General features: G+C 46.2%; 1 protein-coding gene across 2 annotated transcripts in view; it reads right to left on the reverse strand.

Annotated features, from left to right (window-relative positions):
• COPS2 (COP9 signalosome subunit 2) overlaps nucleotides 1–19,498 on the reverse strand; it is a 221,018-nt gene that overhangs the window by 93,404 nt on the left and 108,116 nt on the right. Inside the window, exons 5-6 of one of the 2 annotated variants that reach the window (XM_069222508.1) lie at nucleotides 17,731–17,820; nucleotides 11,216–11,293 (exon numbers count right to left, since the gene is read on the reverse strand). In XM_069222508.1, coding sequence (XP_069078609.1) covers nucleotides 11,216–11,293; nucleotides 17,731–17,820 — 168 coding nt within the window. Of the gene's footprint in view, nucleotides 1–11,215; nucleotides 11,294–17,730; nucleotides 17,842–19,498 lie in introns of both variants that reach the window. The other variant, XM_069222507.1, reaches the window with a different exon arrangement.

Consider the following 19,498-nt stretch of genomic DNA (forward strand, 5'->3'; position numbering starts at 1 on the left):
TGAGCTACAGGCCAAAATCCACAGGTAGGCACTGTTTTCTCCCAAAATTTTGGATGTGTCCACGTTGCGCTTTGGGGTGTTTCCTGTCGCAGGCGCTAGGCCTACCCACGCAAGTGAGGTATCATTTTTATCGGGAGACTTGGGGGAACGCTGGGTGGAAGGAAATTCGTAGCTCCTCTCAGATTCCAGAACTTTCTGCCACAGAAATGTGAGGAACATGTGTTTTTTTAGCCAAATTTTGAGGTTTGCAAAGGATTCTGGGTAACAGAACCTGGTCCGAGCCCCGCAAGTCACCCCTCCTTGGATTCCCCTAGGTCTCTAGTTTTCAGAAATGCACAGGTTTGGTAGGTTTCCCTAGGTGCCGGCTGAGCTAGAGGCCAAAATCTACAGGTAGGCACTTCGCAAAAAACACCTCCGTTTTTTTCCAAAATTTAGGATGTGTCCACGTTGCGCTTTGGGGTGTTTCCTGTCGCCGGCGCTAGGCCTACCCACACAAGTGAGGTATCATTTTTATCGGTAGACTTGGGGGAACATAGATTAGCAAAACAAGTGCTATTGCCCCTTGTCTTTCTCTACATTTTTTCCTTCCAAATATAGGAGAGTGTGTAAAAAAGACATCTATTTGAGAAATTCCCTATAATTCACATGCTTGTATGGTCACCCCGGAATTCAGAGATGTGCAAATAACCACTGCTCCTCAGCACCTTATCTTGTGCCCTTTTTGGAAATGCAAAGGTTTTCTTGATAGCAATTTTTTACTCTTTATATTTCAGCAAATGAATTGCTGTATACCCGGTATAGAATGAAAACGCACTGCAGGGTGCAGCTCATTTATTGGCTCTGGGTTCCTCGGGTTCTTGATGAACCTACAAGCCCTATATATCCCCGCAACCAGAGGAGTCCACCAGACGTAACGGTATATTGCTTTCCATAATCTGACATTGCAGGGAAAAGTTACAGAGTAAAACGTAGAGAAAAATTTATGTTTTTTTCACCTCAAGTTCAATATTTTCCTCTTTCAGCTGTTATTTTCTGTAGGAAACCCTTGTAGGATCTACACAAATGACCCCTTGCTGAATTCAGAGTTTTCTCTACTTTTCAGAAATGGTTAGGTTTCTGGGATCCAGCATTGGTTTCATGCCCATTCCTGTCACTGACTGGAAGGAGGCTGAAAGCACAAAAAATTGCAAAAATGGGGTATGCCCCAGTAAAATGCCAAAATTGTGTTGAAAAATTGGGTTTTCTGATTCAAGTCTGCCTGTTCCTGAAAGCTAGGAAGCTGCTGAGTTTAGCACTACAAACCCTTTGTTGATGCCATTTTCAGGGGGAAATCCACAAGCCTTCTTCTGCAGCCACTTTTTCCATTTTTTTAAAAAAAAACGAAATGTTCACTGTATTTTGGCCAATTTCTTGGCCTCCTTCAAGGGAACCCACAAAGTCTGGGTACCTCTAGAATCCCTAGGATGTTGGAAAAAAAGGACGCAAATTTGGCTTGGTTAGCTTATGTGGACAAAAAGTTATGAGGGCCTAAGCGCGAACTGCCCCAAATAGGCAAAAAAAGGCCTGGCACAGGAGGGGGAAAAGGCCTGGCAGCGAAGGGGTTAATGGTGGCGACTTTAACGGTGTCGCAGTCGTCGACCTAGACCAGTGCCACCAGCAGGGACTCACAGGCCGTGCGCCTGCCTAGGAAGTTCACTACCTGGTACGCCAATGGAGGTTGGTGGCTGTTCCTTCAAATTGGACATGCATGCATTACATGTACACCTCAACACATTTTTATGCTTGCTGGACATGCTTGGAGTAGTAGCGGAAATTTAGAGTACTTATCCAAGACTATCTCGGACCATAATCGCCTATTGTTACCCCTGCCATGGGATAGAACACGCATCTGTATACTGAGTTAGTGATTTAAGACCACCAACTTGGAGGACCCGACCTTCTGCGAGACAATCGGAGAGACGATTCGGGCATACTTTGCTGAGAATGTGGGCTCAGCCTCGTTCTTGCTCCAGGATGGGAGACATTTAAGGTGGTTATCCAAGGCAGTGCATGTTTGAGACAGCAAAGGTGCGTTGCACCCTCCTCTGTTATATGGTTAAATACAAACAGACCCTTAGGGAACTTGTGCAGAATTGGCCAGAGAGACTGGATCTGCAACCAGACCTGTTGGAGACGAAGGAGAAGGTGGCGGAGCACATGGAGTGCCTTCGTTGTATTGACTATAAAGCTTATATGGTTAGGACACATACGAGGGTGAGAGGTCGGACCCATTGTTGGCTTGGCTGGCTAACCCCAATATGTGAGGCCAACTCAGGAGGTGGTCCCGCCCAGGGGACCCAGCTTGTATACGCATGGGCGAGATTAATCAGGCCATTGCGGATTTCTATTCTTCCCTTTATGTGGTGAGGGCAGCGACTCAGGAGCATGATGCCTGAGGGTGGCTCACTGCTGTTTCACCTAAAGCAGTAGACTGTGGAGTGGATGGGTCACAACATATCAGTGGAGGAAATCGGGGCTTAAGTCCGGCAGATGGCCCAAGGGAAACTGCAAGGGACAGATGGGTTACCTTAGTGTCGCGCAAATGCTGGGAAACTGGGCTAATATGTGGGAGAATGCTCCCAGATCTCTTGCAATTCCAGACTTAGGCTCATACATTATGTCCTGCATCAGGTGTGCTTAACACCCATAAAACTCAGTATTTACTTCCCACCAACCCCACTCCCATCAGACTGAAAGCAATACCATGACGATCATGGGGATAGTCTTCACGTGCTGTGGAGCTGCCCGTGCCTGTTCTCATATTGGTCTGAAGTGGTACACATGCTGGCAGACGTTACCCAACGGTCCTTGACCCCCTTTGCCTCTAACTGTTGGGCCTATATCCCTAACCCGACCAAGCATAAAGGTACTAAGGGATTCACTGACCTGGTTCTGGTGCTTAACAAAAGCCAGATTACAAAGCACTGGAAACGTTCTGAGGGACCCCGGGCTCAGCGGTGGTGGGCAGATGTGCTATGCTGGGCTGCATGGGAGAGTGCAGCGCTGCTGAGAGAGGTGCACCAGGGCAGGAGACCCATAGAGTTTGCACAAGCATGGGACAAGATTCTGGTGGATTTTCAGGGGGCAAAGATGAAACTGATGGTGGTGCTGCTGGCTAGGACACCCACTGGGGACCTAGTCCTTCACAGCTGGGGGGTGGGGTTGGGGGGGGAGGAAGACACCTAGTAGCCAAGGTTCTGCTCTCCTTGACACCCACACAGTTTGCACTGCCTAGATGTACACCTGGAGAGGGTTGCCCAACATGGTTTGCATAAAAAGGGGTTTGGCTTGCCTAATTTCTCATCTATTGCTTTACTTTGGTAGTGAGGGTCAGGGTGGGGAGGGTTTGAAGACCTCAGCAAGGGAGAGGGGGTTTTAAGTTGTCTGGTTGAATGGGTTTAGTAGTGTAACATGCATGGGATCACTAGAGTTGTTGTGCTACGTATTTGGCCATGTTCTGCCTAAGCCGATAGGCTACAATGACAGTTGCATTGTTGATATAAGTATGTTAAATGACAATAAAACTCTGTTTAAAAAACAAAAAAATACTCACTAAAGCATCTTGCAGCAGTTTTGTAAAGTTTAGGGAAAAAGAACAAGCTACTTACCTTCGGTAACGCTTTTCCTGTGGATACAGTAGCTACCTGCGGATTCCTCACCTTATGAATTCTCCCAATGCGCCAGCATTCGATGGAAATGTTTTTCCTAGCTCTTCACGTCAATGAGCAAGTCACAATTGCACGGCTCCGCACACGACTCCGTGGCAATAAGAAGTCCTCACCAGCGTGCTGACGTCAATTACACCATTTTTACATGCCTTCGAGGCGAACAGGTGAATACCGACTTCACAAGAACAATATATAGACCAATCCAAATACAAATATAAGCCACAATATTTGTTTATATAAAAACACCAAAAACATATATATATTCATAGTAAATGAAGTCTTGGTATGACCAGACAGGCAACAGAGAGGCGGGTGGTACTGTGACTTGTTCTTCTGATGGATACAGCTACCTGTGGATTCCTCACCTTATGAATAGAATCACAAAGCAGTTCCGCACTTTGAGGTGGGTGCCTGACCGGTCAAACCAAGAAATCCTGCAAAACAGAACACGCAAAATGGCCGTCCCTCCCAACTTCCGAGTCTAAGGCCAAAGTAGCAGACTTAGCCCTGGTGGAATGGTCCCTAATACCTTCAGGAGGAACCTTCTTTGCCAGTGAATAACAAATCTTTATGCAAATGATGACCCACCTGGAAAGGGTTCTCTTGTGGACAGCTTTGCCCTTCATCCTGCCCACATATCCAACGAAGAGTTGATCATCAACACGAAAGTCTCTTGTCCTTTCAATGTAAAAACTCAGAGACCTTCTTGGATCTAGGCTATGAAGTCTTTCCTCTTCCTTTGAAGGATGGGGAGGAGGGTAAATGGACAGGAGTGTTATAGATTGCCCCATATGAAAGGGAGTGACAACTATAGGAGGGAAAGCTGCCGTGGTTCTCAGCACCACCTTGTCAGCATGAAAGGATGTAAAAGGAGGTTTCACACTAAGACCCTGGAGCTCACTCACACGCCTAGTAGACGTGATAGCTCTGAGGAAAACTGTTTTCAAAACTAAAAGCATAGGCTCAAATGGTCAACCCATTAAAAAAGTAAGAACCAAATTCAAATCCCACTGATGCATGAGAAACGGAGTGGGAGGAAACTTGTTAGTCAAGCCTTTCAAGAACCTAATAACTATAGGGGACTTAAATAAGGAAGGCTGATCAGGAAGGCACAGAAAGGCCGACAGCGCTGATAAATAACCGTTCACAGTTGCAACTGCACATCCCTTTTATGCCAAGGAAAGGGTAAAAAGCAAAACAAACAAATACATTTGCCTTTAAGGGATCAATTTGCTTCTCTCCACACCAAGCAACACATTTTGCCCATCTCTCAGCATAGACAGTCTTGGTGTAGTGTCACCTGGCCGAAAAGACAACATTGACCACTTCTGGAGGGAGAGAAAATGAACTCAGATTGCCTCGTTCAATCTCCAGGCATGTAGGTGAAGGCTCTGGAGGTGGGGGGTGTAGAACCTGCCCCTGCGACTTGGAGAGGAGGTCTGACCTGAGTAGGACCCTTCTTGGCTATTAAAATGACTTGAGCCCAATCTTGGCAAATCTTCCTCAGAACCCAAGGAATCAAGGGTATGGGGAGGCTGCAGAACGACGTGCAGTGTGCGTTCTCCCGTGTGGCAACCAGGTCTATTTGTGGAAATCCCCACATCCGGAAGATGTGAAGAACCAGGTCTGGATGGAGACGCCACTTGTGATCAGTCGAGAAATGCCGACTGAGACTGTCCGCACGCACGTTGAGAACTCCAGCAAGATGGCTTGCTACTACACAAATCCGATGGTCCTGTGCCCAGGGCCAGAGCCGCAAAGCCTCTCTGCAGAGAAGATATGACCCTACTCCTCCCTGCTTGTTGATGTACCACATCGCAGTAGTGTTGTCCGTCAAGACTTGAACTGACAGACCATGAAGGGATGGGAGGAAGGCTTTGAGAGTCAGACGTATCGTTCGTAATTCCAACAGATTGATATGAAACATCTGTTCTACTGGAGACCAATGACCTTTGATCTCCAGGTCTCCCAGATGGGCTTCCCACCCTAGAGTGGAAGCATCCGTTATGGCCATGGCCACCCGAGAAGGTAGACAAAACGGCCTTCCTTGGGAAAGTTTGCCATCCACAGCCCACCATCGTAGATCCGCTGCAGCGTCTCCTCGCGATCCCTTTTGTGTTGAAACCACTGCTTGAGGAGGCACCACTGGAGAGCCCTAATGTGCCAATGTGCATGAGTGACCAACAGAATGCAAGAAGCAAACAGACTGAGCAGACGTAGGGCCTTGAGGACCCGAACAGCCGCTCACTTTTTAAACATTGGAATAAACGGTGGAATGCTCTGAATCTGCTGAGGCGGAGGATAGGCCCGATTCAATGTTGTATCCAGTACTGCCCCTATGAACAGGAGGAGTTGAGAGGGCTCCAGGTGAGACTTGGGCAAGTTTATTGTAAAACCCAGATTGAACTACAACTATGTTGTCATTTGCAATTGATGCAGCACAAGCTCTGGGGACCTGGCTTTTATCAGCCAATCGTCCAGGTAAGGGAAGGAAATACAGATACTCCCTTCCTTCTGAGGTTCGCTGCAACCACCGCCATCACCTTCGTGAAGACTCGAGGTGCAGAAGTAAGACCAAAAGGAAGGACTGCAAACTGGTAGTGTTGCGACCCTACTACAAACCGGAGATACTTCCGGTGCGCTCCAGAATGGGGATATGAAAATAAGCATCCTGCAAGTGGACAGACACCATCCAGTCTTCCTTGTTTAATGCCAGAAGCACCTGTGCTAGAGTCAGCATTTTGAATTTCTTCTGTTCGAGGAACCAATTCAAAAACCTCAGGTCCAGGATAGGCCTCAATCGACCATCTTTCTTGGGAATCAGGAAATATCTTGAATAGCATCTCCGACCCCTTTCCTGTTCTGGAACCAACTCCACTGCACTCTTTAACAAAAGGACATGCACCTCTTGCTGAAGCAACAGCAGATGATCTTCCATGCAAAACGATTGACAGGGATAGGTGGGAGGGGGAAACTCCCGAAAAGGAAGGGCATAACCTTTCCCCACAATATTCAGCACCCAAGACTCCGATGTGACTAACTCCCACTTGTGGAGAAAATAAAATAGCCTTCCCCCTATGGGAGAAGTATGACTCAAGATGGAGAGAAAACTTGGGCTGCTCTCCTTGTTAGGTACCCCCAGAGGAAGAAGATGAGACGGGAGGCTGCTGAGTGGTTCCTTGTGTCCTAACCCTTCCCCGCCCTCTATAGGCTCTATAGAGAGGGTTGGCAGGCTGCTGCATGCTAGACTGTGGCCTTCCACAACCTGCTTGGTCGCCGCTTGAGTGTCCAACAGGAGCGCATCAAATTTCCCCTGCACATCCTGAGGCAAGCTTGGCACCACAGCTCTTGCCATGTCCATAGGGGTATGAATATACCTCCCCAGCACACAGGTAGCACTGACCGACTTCAAGGCCATCCTGCACGAGGAGAAACCTTTCTTGGCTGCTTGCTCCATACTCTTGACTCTCTATCCGATGGAGTTGCAGGGAACAACCCAGGTGCAGATCGGGCAGAACAAAATGCTTGCACTACCAAGCTCTCAGGTGATGGATGCTGAGACAAAAACTGTGGATACCCTGGAGCAACTCTGTACCTCCTCCCCACAGCCCTGGAAAAGGCTGGAGTTGTGACAGGTTTCCTCCAAATGTCTAAAATGGGCTCAGTAAGGGCATCATTAAAAGGGAGTAGGGGTCTCGCAGACGTAGAGGAAGGATGCAACACCTGAGTCAAGATGATCGTCTTCACCGCAAAGGAAGTTCCAAGGATTCAGCAGCCTTCCTTATAACACTGTGATAAAATGCTGCCTCCTCTGAACTCGCCAGGGGAGGAAAGATCCCACTCAAGGGATGTATCTAGGCCACTTCCAGAGTCCAGACCCTGAAATTTCCCAATAGACTCAGGAATCCCCTCTTCCTCCAACAGCTGTTGCCGATAGTCCTGCTCCCCCAAGAGCCATAAGGCCCTCCTCCTTGACCTCAGTCTGGCCTCCAACCGCAGCGTCAGAGAATTAGCAGACGACGTCGACGATGCCGGTTTGAAAGCAGATGGACGCGCTGGCAGAGGAGATGGTGAAGATATACTGCATCCTGATCGGGATCCATCTGGCGCCGTCGGCAACATCATCCGGGGCGACAATGTAATTGGCGCTGAACCAGCACCTTCAGCTGGATAGAAGGGTACAAACAGGGCCTGATTGTACGTGCCGGCGAACCCAGAGAAAAAGCTAATGGACCCGTGGGACCAGCCAGTGCACCAGCAGGGGCCATAGCTCTGTTGAAAAGCTTGTGCCACCGGCTCCTTAGTTAACACAGGTGAAAAGTGAACGGGAGGACTCGCCGGGGACTTGAAGACCTCAATCAAAGATGGCGCCGGAGAAGCCTGTGGACTCTGAGGCTGAGGAGTAATCGTTGGACTGACCTCCCACACCGTACGGCTCCGTCTTGGAGGGGACACTCAAGGCTAATGAGCAGTGAAATCAAATGCCCATACTGATTAACAGCCACTATACCAAGAAAACCAAGATAGTTGTTATCATCTGAAAAGGAAAGATAAATATGCTCCTATGGTGCATACAGTTATCTTTACTTAAAATAGATAGGTATCCCATAGAAGAGGAGAATTTCCTGGTTGCATGGCATAATTTGCCACACCAACATGTCAACAAGATTCAATCATATCAATCACAACCAAACCTCACCCCCCAGACAGGATCCAATGGAAGAGGGATCTGAACAGTGGTCCTCTTCCAAAAATTAACACTTATCCATTTCTTACTGCTAGAGAGGTTTGCAGTATGTGCCACTGAGTACAGTGATCACCCACAGCATGTGTTTTGGCAGAGGATCAGGAGTCAGAGTTTTTTTTACCAACTGTAGGAGGCTGGCCTGGCTTATAGTGGGTACCTTGTGGTACTTACACCCTATCTGCAAGGATCGCAGTAGAGGTTTTTGGGTGCTGCTGGGGACCAGGAAGGACTAGGATGTCGCCCCTTGGAGGAGGAGACGGGGCGTTCAGCAACTCAGAGAGCCCCGGCAAAAGCAGGCAGCACCCGCAGAAGTACCGGAGCAAGCACTTGGAAGTTCTGTGAACTCAGAGTCACAAAAGGAGGGTCCCACGACGTCGGAGTCCAACTCAGAGGGTTGAGCACTGCAGGACGGAGTGCTGGGGTCCCAGGCTAGGCTGTGCACAAAGGAATCCTTGGAGAAGTGCACAGAAGCTGGAGCAGCTACAAATCACGCAGTACATAGGTTTGCTGTCTGGCGTGGGGATGCAAGGACCTACCTCCACCAAACTTGGACTGAAGGATCACTGGACTGTGGGGGTCACTTGGATCCAGCTGCTGTGTTCCAGGGACCACGCTCGTCAGGATCAGAGGGGACCCAGAGGACCGGTGATGCAGTCTTTTGGTGCCTGCGTTAGTAGGGGGAAGATTCCGTCGACCCACAGGAGATTTCTTCTTGGCTTCCAGTGCAGGGTGAAGGCAGACAGCCCTCAGAGCATGCACCACCAGGAAACAGTCGAGAAAGCCGGCAGGATGAGGCGCTACTATGTTGCTGGTAGTCTTCTTGCTACTTTGTTGCGGTTTTGCAGGCGTCCTGGAGCAGTCAGCGGTCGATCCTTGGCAGAAGTCGAAGAGGAAGTGCAGAGGACCTCTGGTGAGCTCTTGCATTCGTTATCTGACGAATACCCTAGAGGAGAGACCCTAAATAGCCGGAAAAGGAGGTTTTGGCTACCAAGAAAGGAGGTTTAGCTACCAAGAGAGGTCAGAACCTATAAGAAGGGGTCTCTGACGTCACCTGCTGGCACTGACCACTCAGAGCAGTCCAGTGTGCCCCCAACACCTCTGAATCCAAGATGGCAGAGGTCTGGGTCACACTGGAGGAGCTCTGGGTACCTCCCCTGGGAGTTACTGGTCAGGGGAATGGTCACTCCCCTTTCCTTTGTACAGTTTCGCACCAGAGAAGGGCTGGGGGATCCCCGAACCGGTGTAGACTGGCTTACGCAGAGATGGGCACCATCTGTGCCCATCAAAGCATTTCCAGAGGCTGGGGGAGGCCACTCCTCCCCAGCCCTTCACACCTATTTCCAAAGGGAGAGGGTGTTACACCCTCTCTAAGAAGAAATCCTTTGTTCTGCCTTCCTGGGCCAGGGCTGCCCAGACCCCAGGAGGGCAGAATCCTGTCTGAGGGGTTGGCAGCAGCTGCAGTGGAAACCCCGGAAAGGCAGTTTGGCAGAACCCAGGTTCTGTGCTAGAGACCCGGGGGTAGTGACCTATGTGCAGTGCACACGTGTAATGGTGTCCCCGCACTCACAAAGTTCGGGCAATTTGCCCTGAACGATGTGGGGGCACCTTGGCTAGTGCCAGGGTGCCCACACACTAAGTAACTTGGCACCTAACCTTCACCAAGTGAGGGTTAGACATATAGGTGACTTATAAGTTACTTATGTTCAGTGAAAAATGGCTGTGAAATAACATGAATGTTATTTCACTCAGGCTGCAGTGGCAGTCCTGTGTAAGAATTGTCTGAGCTCCCTATGGGTGGCAAAAGAAATGCTGCAGCCCATAGGTATCTCCTGGAACCCCAACACCCTGGGCACCTAAGTACCATATACAAGGGAATTATATGGGTGTACCAGTGTGCCAATGAGAATTGGTAATATTAGTCACTTGCCTGCAGTGACAATTTTAGAAAGCAGAGAGAGCATAAACACTGAGGTTCTGGTTAGCAGAGCATCAGTGATACAGTTAGGCACCACACAGGGAACACATATAGGCCACAAACTTATGAGCACGGGGGTCCTGGCTAGCAGGATCCCAGTGACACATATCAAACACTCTGACAACAAGGGTGTTCACTATGAGCACTGGGCCTCGGCTAGCAGGATCCCAGCGAGACAGTAAAAACACCCTGACATATACTCACAAACAGGACAAGAGTGGGGGTAATAAGGCTAGAAAGAGGCTACCTTCCTACACCAACCACTTTCCCACCCTCAAACAAGAAAACATTGATCTATTTTGTCATATAACAAGGGATATTAATGTTTCTATTTTTATGCACCACCAGACTGCAAACAGCACTGCAAAGAGTCTTTCTGTTGCAATTTGATGTACTCTGCTGATTTACTTTTTACTGTGTAGGCAAACGTCACATATATATAACCATATGGAGTTAATTAATAGAACACTTTGGAAAAAAAGCAATTTTACCTTTATTTTGATAACAGTGTTATAATATATTTGTACTTGTCACTCCTACCACATTCCATGAGCCCATCTAAGGATGCTCAGCCATGCTCCTTTAGACAGTCAAGTAAGCTTTGGAAGGGCAATGTTTCATCACAAAGTATCTCGTCTATTCATAAAGCCTGCAGTCTCATTTTCAATACTACAAAGTTGTAAAAACTATACAGAGCTAGGAAAAATACCTCAATTTTCAAAGATTGCACATTTTCAACAGCAGGGTAAATAAAACTGCATATTTATTGAAATTCTAACACCATACCTGGCATGACTGATGCAACTGGCGTAAAATCTTCTGCAATTTTCCATATTCTTCTCGTTCTAAATATAATTTACCAAGCTAAAAAATAAAATATAATTATCTGAATGTGTACACAGGCTCCAGAATGTGACAAAACGCAATCAATCTCTCATTCTCTCAAGAGTCAAGGTCAAGTGGTTCCAATTTATATCATCTAATTATTTCTCAGCATCTATTGTGATGCACAATTTCTTAGGGCTCCCTTCCTTTAATCGTACTATATTAGTTACTATCCTAATGCTGTTCTATATAACCCTACCTGTAATAAAACCAACTCTGAATGGTCATCAGCCTTGACATTAAGGACGGGATTCCAGAATTCAATACTTAGATATAATCTTCACATCAACATTCAGCAGTGAACTCCTTATTAATAACAGCTATCCAGATACATGTATATATATATATTTAGGACCATTTCCAAAGAAACAAAAAAACAGCCCTTTTGACTTGCTATATCTTTAGCACTGTTTGACTAATTTTGACAAAATGTTCCAAAAAAGGTGCCCCGGTGATACTTCTTGTGCATGGAAAGCTTTGGGGTGATCCGTCAAGCAGGGTTTGAGAAAAAAAAAAAAAAGGGGGGTGGGGTCAAAACGGTTGTTTTTCCAATGTTAATTCCCATAGGACCTTTGAACACAACTACAGCCCAAACCACTGGATGGAATTACACCAAAGTTGACAGAAAGCTAGCTTTTGGTGCGCACATTGTGCTTCCACTTATTTGGGGTAAATTCATTAAGTAGGTTTTGAGAAATTTAAGGAAATCTTCGAAGACTTCGCGAACAGTGACAAGCTTGTGCAGTCAAATGCGCAGCTCTGATTGTCTGTCAACACTTCAAACCAGGAAATGTTGGCAGCCATATTGGGACTCAGCTTGAGCAGAGTCCCACAAAAAAGTGACCACTTACACCAAGCAAAAGCAAACATAATTCTGCTTTCTGGCAGCAGGATATGTCAAACAGGTCCAGCTGTCAGAAAGCGGAGTTTTCATCAGTCTTCCCTGCACACACATATGGCTGCATGGAAGACAGGTGAAAACACTGCTACAGCAAGCTACTAACCTAATGGTGAAGGCCACAGACCTTCACACAGAGTTGAGGGTTCCAGGTTCCATAGTATCTATAGTCATTTCCATCCTTTAAATTCTTTTCAACTGCAAATGTTTAAGGCTCATACTGAAAGGTGATCTTACTCTTTGTAATTGACAAATACATTTTTCTTTTCAATGTATGCAGAAGTATCTCATTCTAAGTATACCATCCATCAAAGCCACAAAAATTCCCTCTCTTTCTCTCTTTCAAACTTTCTCCCACTCAGACTGTTATGCACCCACTCACAGATCCACTCAAACACTCTCACCCACTCAGACCCTCATGCACACACTCACAACCCCACTCAGACTCTCACACACCTACTCACAGACCCACTGGCACCGTCATGCAGCCACTCACAGACCTGCGCAGACGCTGATGCACCCACTAAGACACTAATGCACATGATCTCATACCCAGACAGAGACTCTCACAGTCACTCTCACCCCCAGATACACCCTCGTACACCTATTCCCACACCCAGAGAGATAGGCTGCGGCCAACTCCCGTCATGCACACCCAAAGGGCCATGTGTAGAGTAGGGTTGGGTGGTTAGGGAGGGTTGGCCGCAGGACTGGCTGCAGGTCAGGCCTTGCAGGCAACCCCTGCGGCACACAGGCAAAGGCCGTGCACGGTGCAAGGTTGGTTGTTAGGGGGTTGGCCACAGGCCAGGCCCTAAGGCCAACTGCTGCTTTCCATGGCTGAAGTCCGTGCGCGGGAGTGGGTGGATTAACGTATAGTGATGAAAATTACTATATGTAAAAAAAAATGTTTTAAAACATAGAATTTCACAGAAAAAAAACCCAAAACAAAAGACATTCTAGTTAGGCTCACATTTTAAACATACAAAACCATATAAATTCACCCCTTAGAGTTATCTCAAGTAACTATAACTTGTGCCCTAAGACAACTAAAACTCGAGCCCTCAGAATCTGATGGGGGGCACCTAGAGGATGAAGATTTTCTACTAGTAGAAACTACGGGTTCCCTCCATAAGGCACCTGTTGGCCCTATTGTTAAATGTTGTGACACTGTCACCTAGGGTGTGACAGTGTAGGTGGGTGGTGGGATATGTAACATGCAAGAATTATTAGCTCAATTGCCAGCTTTATGCTAGTGGTTGATCGGAGACAGCAATACATTACAGCCAAGAGGCTGGAGAGATAAGAGGTGACGAAATGAGTGGGACAGCGACGTATCCTCTAGACGCATCGCGAGTCTGCACTTGAAACGTAGGAGGCCTAAACAACTGCAGGAAACTGAGGAAGGTTGTGCCATATTTAAAACGACATGTAATTGATATAGCTATACTACAAGAAAAACATCTGCCCACAGAGAGCAGTATGTGAACATCACGCAGACGACAGGGCCAATACTGCATAGCAAGTTTCACCACACATGCTAGAGAGGTGTTGATATGGACTCATAGTGGCTCAGGTGTCAAATTGGAGGCCGACCCGGGTGGGAGGTATGTAGCTGCAGGTTGAAGCAAAGACATCCTTTTTGTTGGTAGGCATATATGGTCCCAATTACGAGGACCCACAATTTTACTATTCGCGCCATGCGTGCCTATCTCAGTGGACAGGTATGCTGCAGATCAGGGACGGTGACTTTAACTGTGTATTGTCCCTGGAACTGGACCATTCTATGGGCTCAAATCGGCAACCATCCACTGTAGCGCGGGCGATCACTGATATCACAACACAGGCCAGCCTGATCAATGTATGGCAGTACAGGTCCCCGGATGGATCTGGATACATGCACTACTCCTCAGTACATGACATTTACATACACATATAGATTTTTGTCTGATACCCCGTGTGCTATTCACACGGGTGAGCAGAAGCGAGCTGCTCCTGTGGACGTGTTCAGACAATTCCCCAGTCCTGCGAGAGATGATGGTGGGTCCCCTGAGACGAGCTCCCTTTAAATGGCGATTCCACCAATACTCACTGCTGGATGCTGCATTTAGGGACTAACTACACACGCCCGTTAAATAATTTTTCAATTCTAATTTGGGGTCAGTTAATACATTTGTGACAGTCTGGGAAACCTTCAAGATCTATATTAGAGGTGTTACTCTATCAAAACATGCACAAGTGCTCCGCTCTGTTTGCACCCGCCTAGTCACACTAGATTAGGAACTTGCTGACCTAGAGAAACAACACAGAGAATTGGGGATTGTAGGGCTCTCCGGCCTTTATCAGGGATAAGACTGACAAATATCAAGAGTTGGCACAGAACGAGGTTGGTCACCTTGGAAAATAAGCGTGCTCGGGTATATGGGGAGAGTGTGCACCCGAGCACCACTTTAGCAGCAGTATTACGTCCCCTGCGGTATACTGACACCATATTAGAGGTACTAGATGAACAAAGACACTCAATTCGCAACACAGGAGCAATAGCGGCCCTCTTTTGCAGGTACTATTACTGGCTATATGAGGCACAGTGCATAGCGGACGACAAAGCAACCATACACTATCTAGCTCATATAGCCATGAAATGGCTCACAAATGAGCAAAGAGAGAGGCTTAAGGCCCCAGTGGAGACTGGGGAGATCCGAAATGCATTAAAGACTAAGCCGGCGGGGAGGGCCCCAGGTACAGATGACCTCACAGTGGTCTTCTATAAAGCCTATCAAGATATATTAATATCCCATTTAGTCCCATTGTTCAGGAGATGGCCGCAGATGGAGAGATGCCTCCAACTATGAGAGAAGCGTTGAGCCTTCCTATCCTGAAGCCAGGCAAACCAGCAGACGAGTACAAATCTTACAGTCCGCTATCCCTGTTGAAAACTGACACAAAAAATATATGCTAAAATACTGGCCAATTGGCTAACGCTGATACTGCTGGAGGTGGCGGGAACAGAACACACTGCGTTCATTCCGGGCTGCTCCATAGCACATAATCTTCGCACCTTTTTTGGGGCAGCGCGGACTCTACACCTGGAAGAATGTGCCAGCGCAATTTTTATGGACATAGAAAAAGCATTTGACTCAGTGGTATGGGGCTTCAACTGTGCGGTTCTGAAGAGGATTGGGTTGGAGAGATTCTCCTCAGCTGGTAATACACACAACCCACACTGCGGGGACGCACCAATGGGATAGTTTCAGGACCCCCATTACCAATGACAAGGGGCACCTGACAGGGATATCCACTCTCCCCCATGCGCTATGCGCTTGTGGCAGAACCGCTCACATGTGCACTGAGGGAATACCACACGCACTGGGGGCTCGTGTATCCAGGGCACAGGCTTACACTGATTACACATTACTTTATATTTTAAATCTGGACCAAAACAGATTTCTGATTTTGAGCGAGGTAACTCTGTTTGCGGGATACTCTAGACTACACATCATTTGGGATAAGTCCCTAGTTTTTCACTTACACCAGCAACGCTACTGGTGCACATGGAATACCCTTTAAAGTGGACCACTGATGCGGTTTGTTATCTGGGGATTCGAGTACATACCGACCCTGAAATAGTACCATCAGAAAAGTATGGGGGCAGCTATAAATAAATTGACAAACTGTTGACCGCTGGGTAAAACTACCTTTTATTTAATAGGCTATGTGTCAATTATGAAAATGATAGTGCTCCCTTGTCAGTTGGGACACTCTCACATTGCCATATGACATGGGGAGATTTAATGCACCTCATCTTGAAAACTAATACCATGCAGCATAAAGTAGTTTGGTCCACTACTGGATACATGGTCCACAGAATCTTCCACATTTACACTTAGAATGTGTCTTAGCAGCCCCTCTCACCTTACCACAGACACTTTTCTGCAAGCAGAAACGCCGGTACTGCACTTACGACTCCTTAGATGTCACAGGTTGCTCCTGGTGGAACTTGAAAGGCTGGGGCACTCCTGTACTCCCCACTTATTCAATTGGATTGCCGTCTATGGTTCCCGCTGGGGAAGGTGAAGGGGGCAGCCCAAGTTTTTAGCTCCCTAGATACACATATTATAGGGGACTTTTTCGAAGAGGGGACAATGTGCAGTTGGAACAGGTCCAAGCATGTGCGGTGGCTCCTACCGGGCAGATTCAAATTTAGTACCACAGAGCTAGACACACCCTTTGTGATTTGCTTGGCAATGGCATGCAGGAGCTCCTACAATTAGCAGCGCTAACATCTGTATTACAAATACACACTCTTGCATGTATTGTGGCCAGACTCTATGCTTACACACAAGAAGCTTGCAGGCATGGTCTTACTATGGCTAGATTAGACTGGCAAAGAGACTTACAGCTCACTGTAACAGACATTCAGTGGCAATATTGCAGCTCGGTCACGCAGTGAGTCTTAACAGTAGACATGGACTCATACATTTCAAATGCATAAACAGAGCATATTACAGCCCAGTTCTGGCTAACCAGATATGGTCTGCGAGACAATGTACAGTGTTTGCGCCACAGGGGGAAAGGCAGTATTTGTGCATCTTGCTGGCACTGCCCGGAAGTCCGGAGATTCTGGGAAGAATTCTTCTTGGCAATTCAGACCATTACAGGGCATTCTCTGCGAGGGACCCATTTTTGGCCATGTTGAGTTATGGTAGGGATATCCTTAAACCAGAAAGACGATTAGTGGCCATGGGTCTGTTCTTAGCTAAGTGCAGAATTGCTCTTCGATGGGCTTGTGGGCCCATTCCATTGATAAAATACTGGCACGAGGACATGGCTTACTGTAATATACAGTTGGTCACTTAGAGAACTGCTTACGGCATGCTGTGCACCCCATGACATCTGGGAGTTGTATAAACTATCTCTACAGCCACAATAACCCCGAATCTGGTAACAGTAGAATGGAATCTGCAGATTATAACACTGTATAGGTACGTGCCAGGGGAGCATGGTAGGGAACCATGTTCTGAGAGAAACAAAGACTCTTATTCATGATCACTCCAAGTGCCATTACAGAGCTCTTCAGTATCACAGGATTGTTACTACGATACATACAATTAGTGATGTAACTGTTGACCATGTCACCATTGAAGTGAAAGGCCTAAGGGAATGACCTTACCTCTCAATGTCATACTACTGCAATTCAATGGCTAAAGATGTCTGTCTATATTGTAAAATGTTGTGTTGATTGCACTGATCACTCTGGCTCTGCCCCCGCAATGACTTTGTAAATGTTGAAAATTTAATAAAACATAATTGAAAAAAAAGTTACAAGTGATGAGTAAGGAAACAATTCCGATGACAAAAAAGGCATGTAATGATGGTCTGTGTGTATGAATGCTAGGACATCCAATGGAACAAAATGTGCTTCCTGGATTTACAATTGTTTTGGCAGAGATTGCAAGACTATTAAGAAACATTTTCAGAATATTTCAACATTTTAGAATCAATCAATTGAAGCTAGCTTTACCTTTGTGTTCGTCTTAAACCATAACCTATCATTCTTAGCATCTTTTAGAGCTTCCAGTGTTGTTTCATAGAATTCCTGAAGTAAGTCCATCTGATATAAAAAATCAGAATTCTATAATTATAAAACAGCAAATGCGTACCTATTAATAACGTCAAAGTGAACAGACCAAAGTGCATGGTTAGTCTTCATAGCAAAGAAAATACAACAAACATCTGTGTGTAAAGTTATAGAACTACCTCAACATTCAAACATTACATAAATTCCTACAGACTCTTCATAATGACCATGACTAACAAACAGATATAATATCGGATAAAAGTTGGATTAATTAATAATTATGTAATTAGTTTACACTTAACTAGTGTATTTGCATTCTATCAAGGTACATTGCCTATTTTTAAATGTATTCATTTAAACATCTATGCAACATGTTTTCTTGTACATTTGGAATATAGTTCATGCGGGTATCTTGTGCTGCTCTCAGACAAACATGAAGGTCGAGCAATGTTCTTCAAAGTATACATATACATTATACTCCACACTTCCGAATTCATATTCTATCATTAGAGGTAGTAAAACATGCAAGAAACTTAATCCCCTGAGTGCCTGAAAGAGATGGTCTTAACATCAGCACCAATGGAGCTGGTTGCGCGGTGGAGAAGAATATCTGCTACTTAGCATTTTTAGTGCATACATAACTTTTTTAAGTGCCTTCTTTTAGTACACAGCAACGCTGGTTACACACCTGATGAGTTTGTGAAAGTCAGCAGTTCCTAAACTTTTTAATATTGTGTTTTAAAGAAAGGAAAACTTTAATTCCCACAGCCATATATTTAAAATAGCATTAGATAAGGCAACAGGATCTCACCTTTGAGACCTATTGACTCTGCGAATGCCTTTTGTTCCGCATCACTGTTTCAGCATCAGCAAAAGAAAAGAAAGGTACGACTGTGCTGCCAAGCGTGCAGAGTCATTTTGTATACAAGTTTATGAGTCATGACATCTGCATACACATGCGTATCATTGCATGCGTGTGACTTAAGCAACATTTTTTCCCATGTATTTAGGAGATGGATTGGTAAATGCATTAAAATGAGAAACTGCAAAAACACATTTATTTAGAGGGAAGGGCTGGCAGCAATTTGCTGCCAGGCCTTCCAAAGAAAATAGATAAATAAACAAGCATTAGCAAAGAAGAGCTTTTGGCTTTGGCAATGCGTGTTAGTTATGTTGTAAAACCATTGGGAGTGCTGCTTGGCATGGCTGAAAGTTAGTAGCGTAGAGTGGAGTAGAGTGGAGTACAGGTGAGTAAAGTTCAGTGAGATAGAGTGTCGGTGTGGGGTGGAGTGGTCTGAGGTAGTGGGATGGATTGGACAGAAGCAGAGTGGAACAGATTGGACTTTGGTTGAGTGGGGTGGATTAGAGTGGATTGAGTGTAATGGGGTGGATTGGATTAGAGTGGGCTGGAGTGGAATGGACGGTACTGGATTTGGGTGGGCTGGAATGGATTTGGGTGAACTGGATTGTAGTGGGGAGGATTGTAGTGGATTCAGGCCTCATTTTACTCACCCACTTGCTAAGGCAAGTCATATTTTATTAGGTCGAGCTATTTCTGGACCTACTTGCCCCTTCTGGCGAGTTGACAAAGAACAGGTGTTCTGTTCCGTCAGAAAGTGGAGGAGTAATAAAGATGCTTTTAAATCTTGCTCGTCACATCTGTTCTGTGTTTAGAGACAGAGGTCAAAAGTCAGTTTGTCTTACAGTTAAT

This window comes from Pleurodeles waltl, chromosome 3_1, assembly GCF_031143425.1.
Source record: "Pleurodeles waltl isolate 20211129_DDA chromosome 3_1, aPleWal1.hap1.20221129, whole genome shotgun sequence".
Classification (NCBI taxonomy): domain Eukaryota; kingdom Metazoa; phylum Chordata; class Amphibia; order Caudata; family Salamandridae; genus Pleurodeles; species Pleurodeles waltl.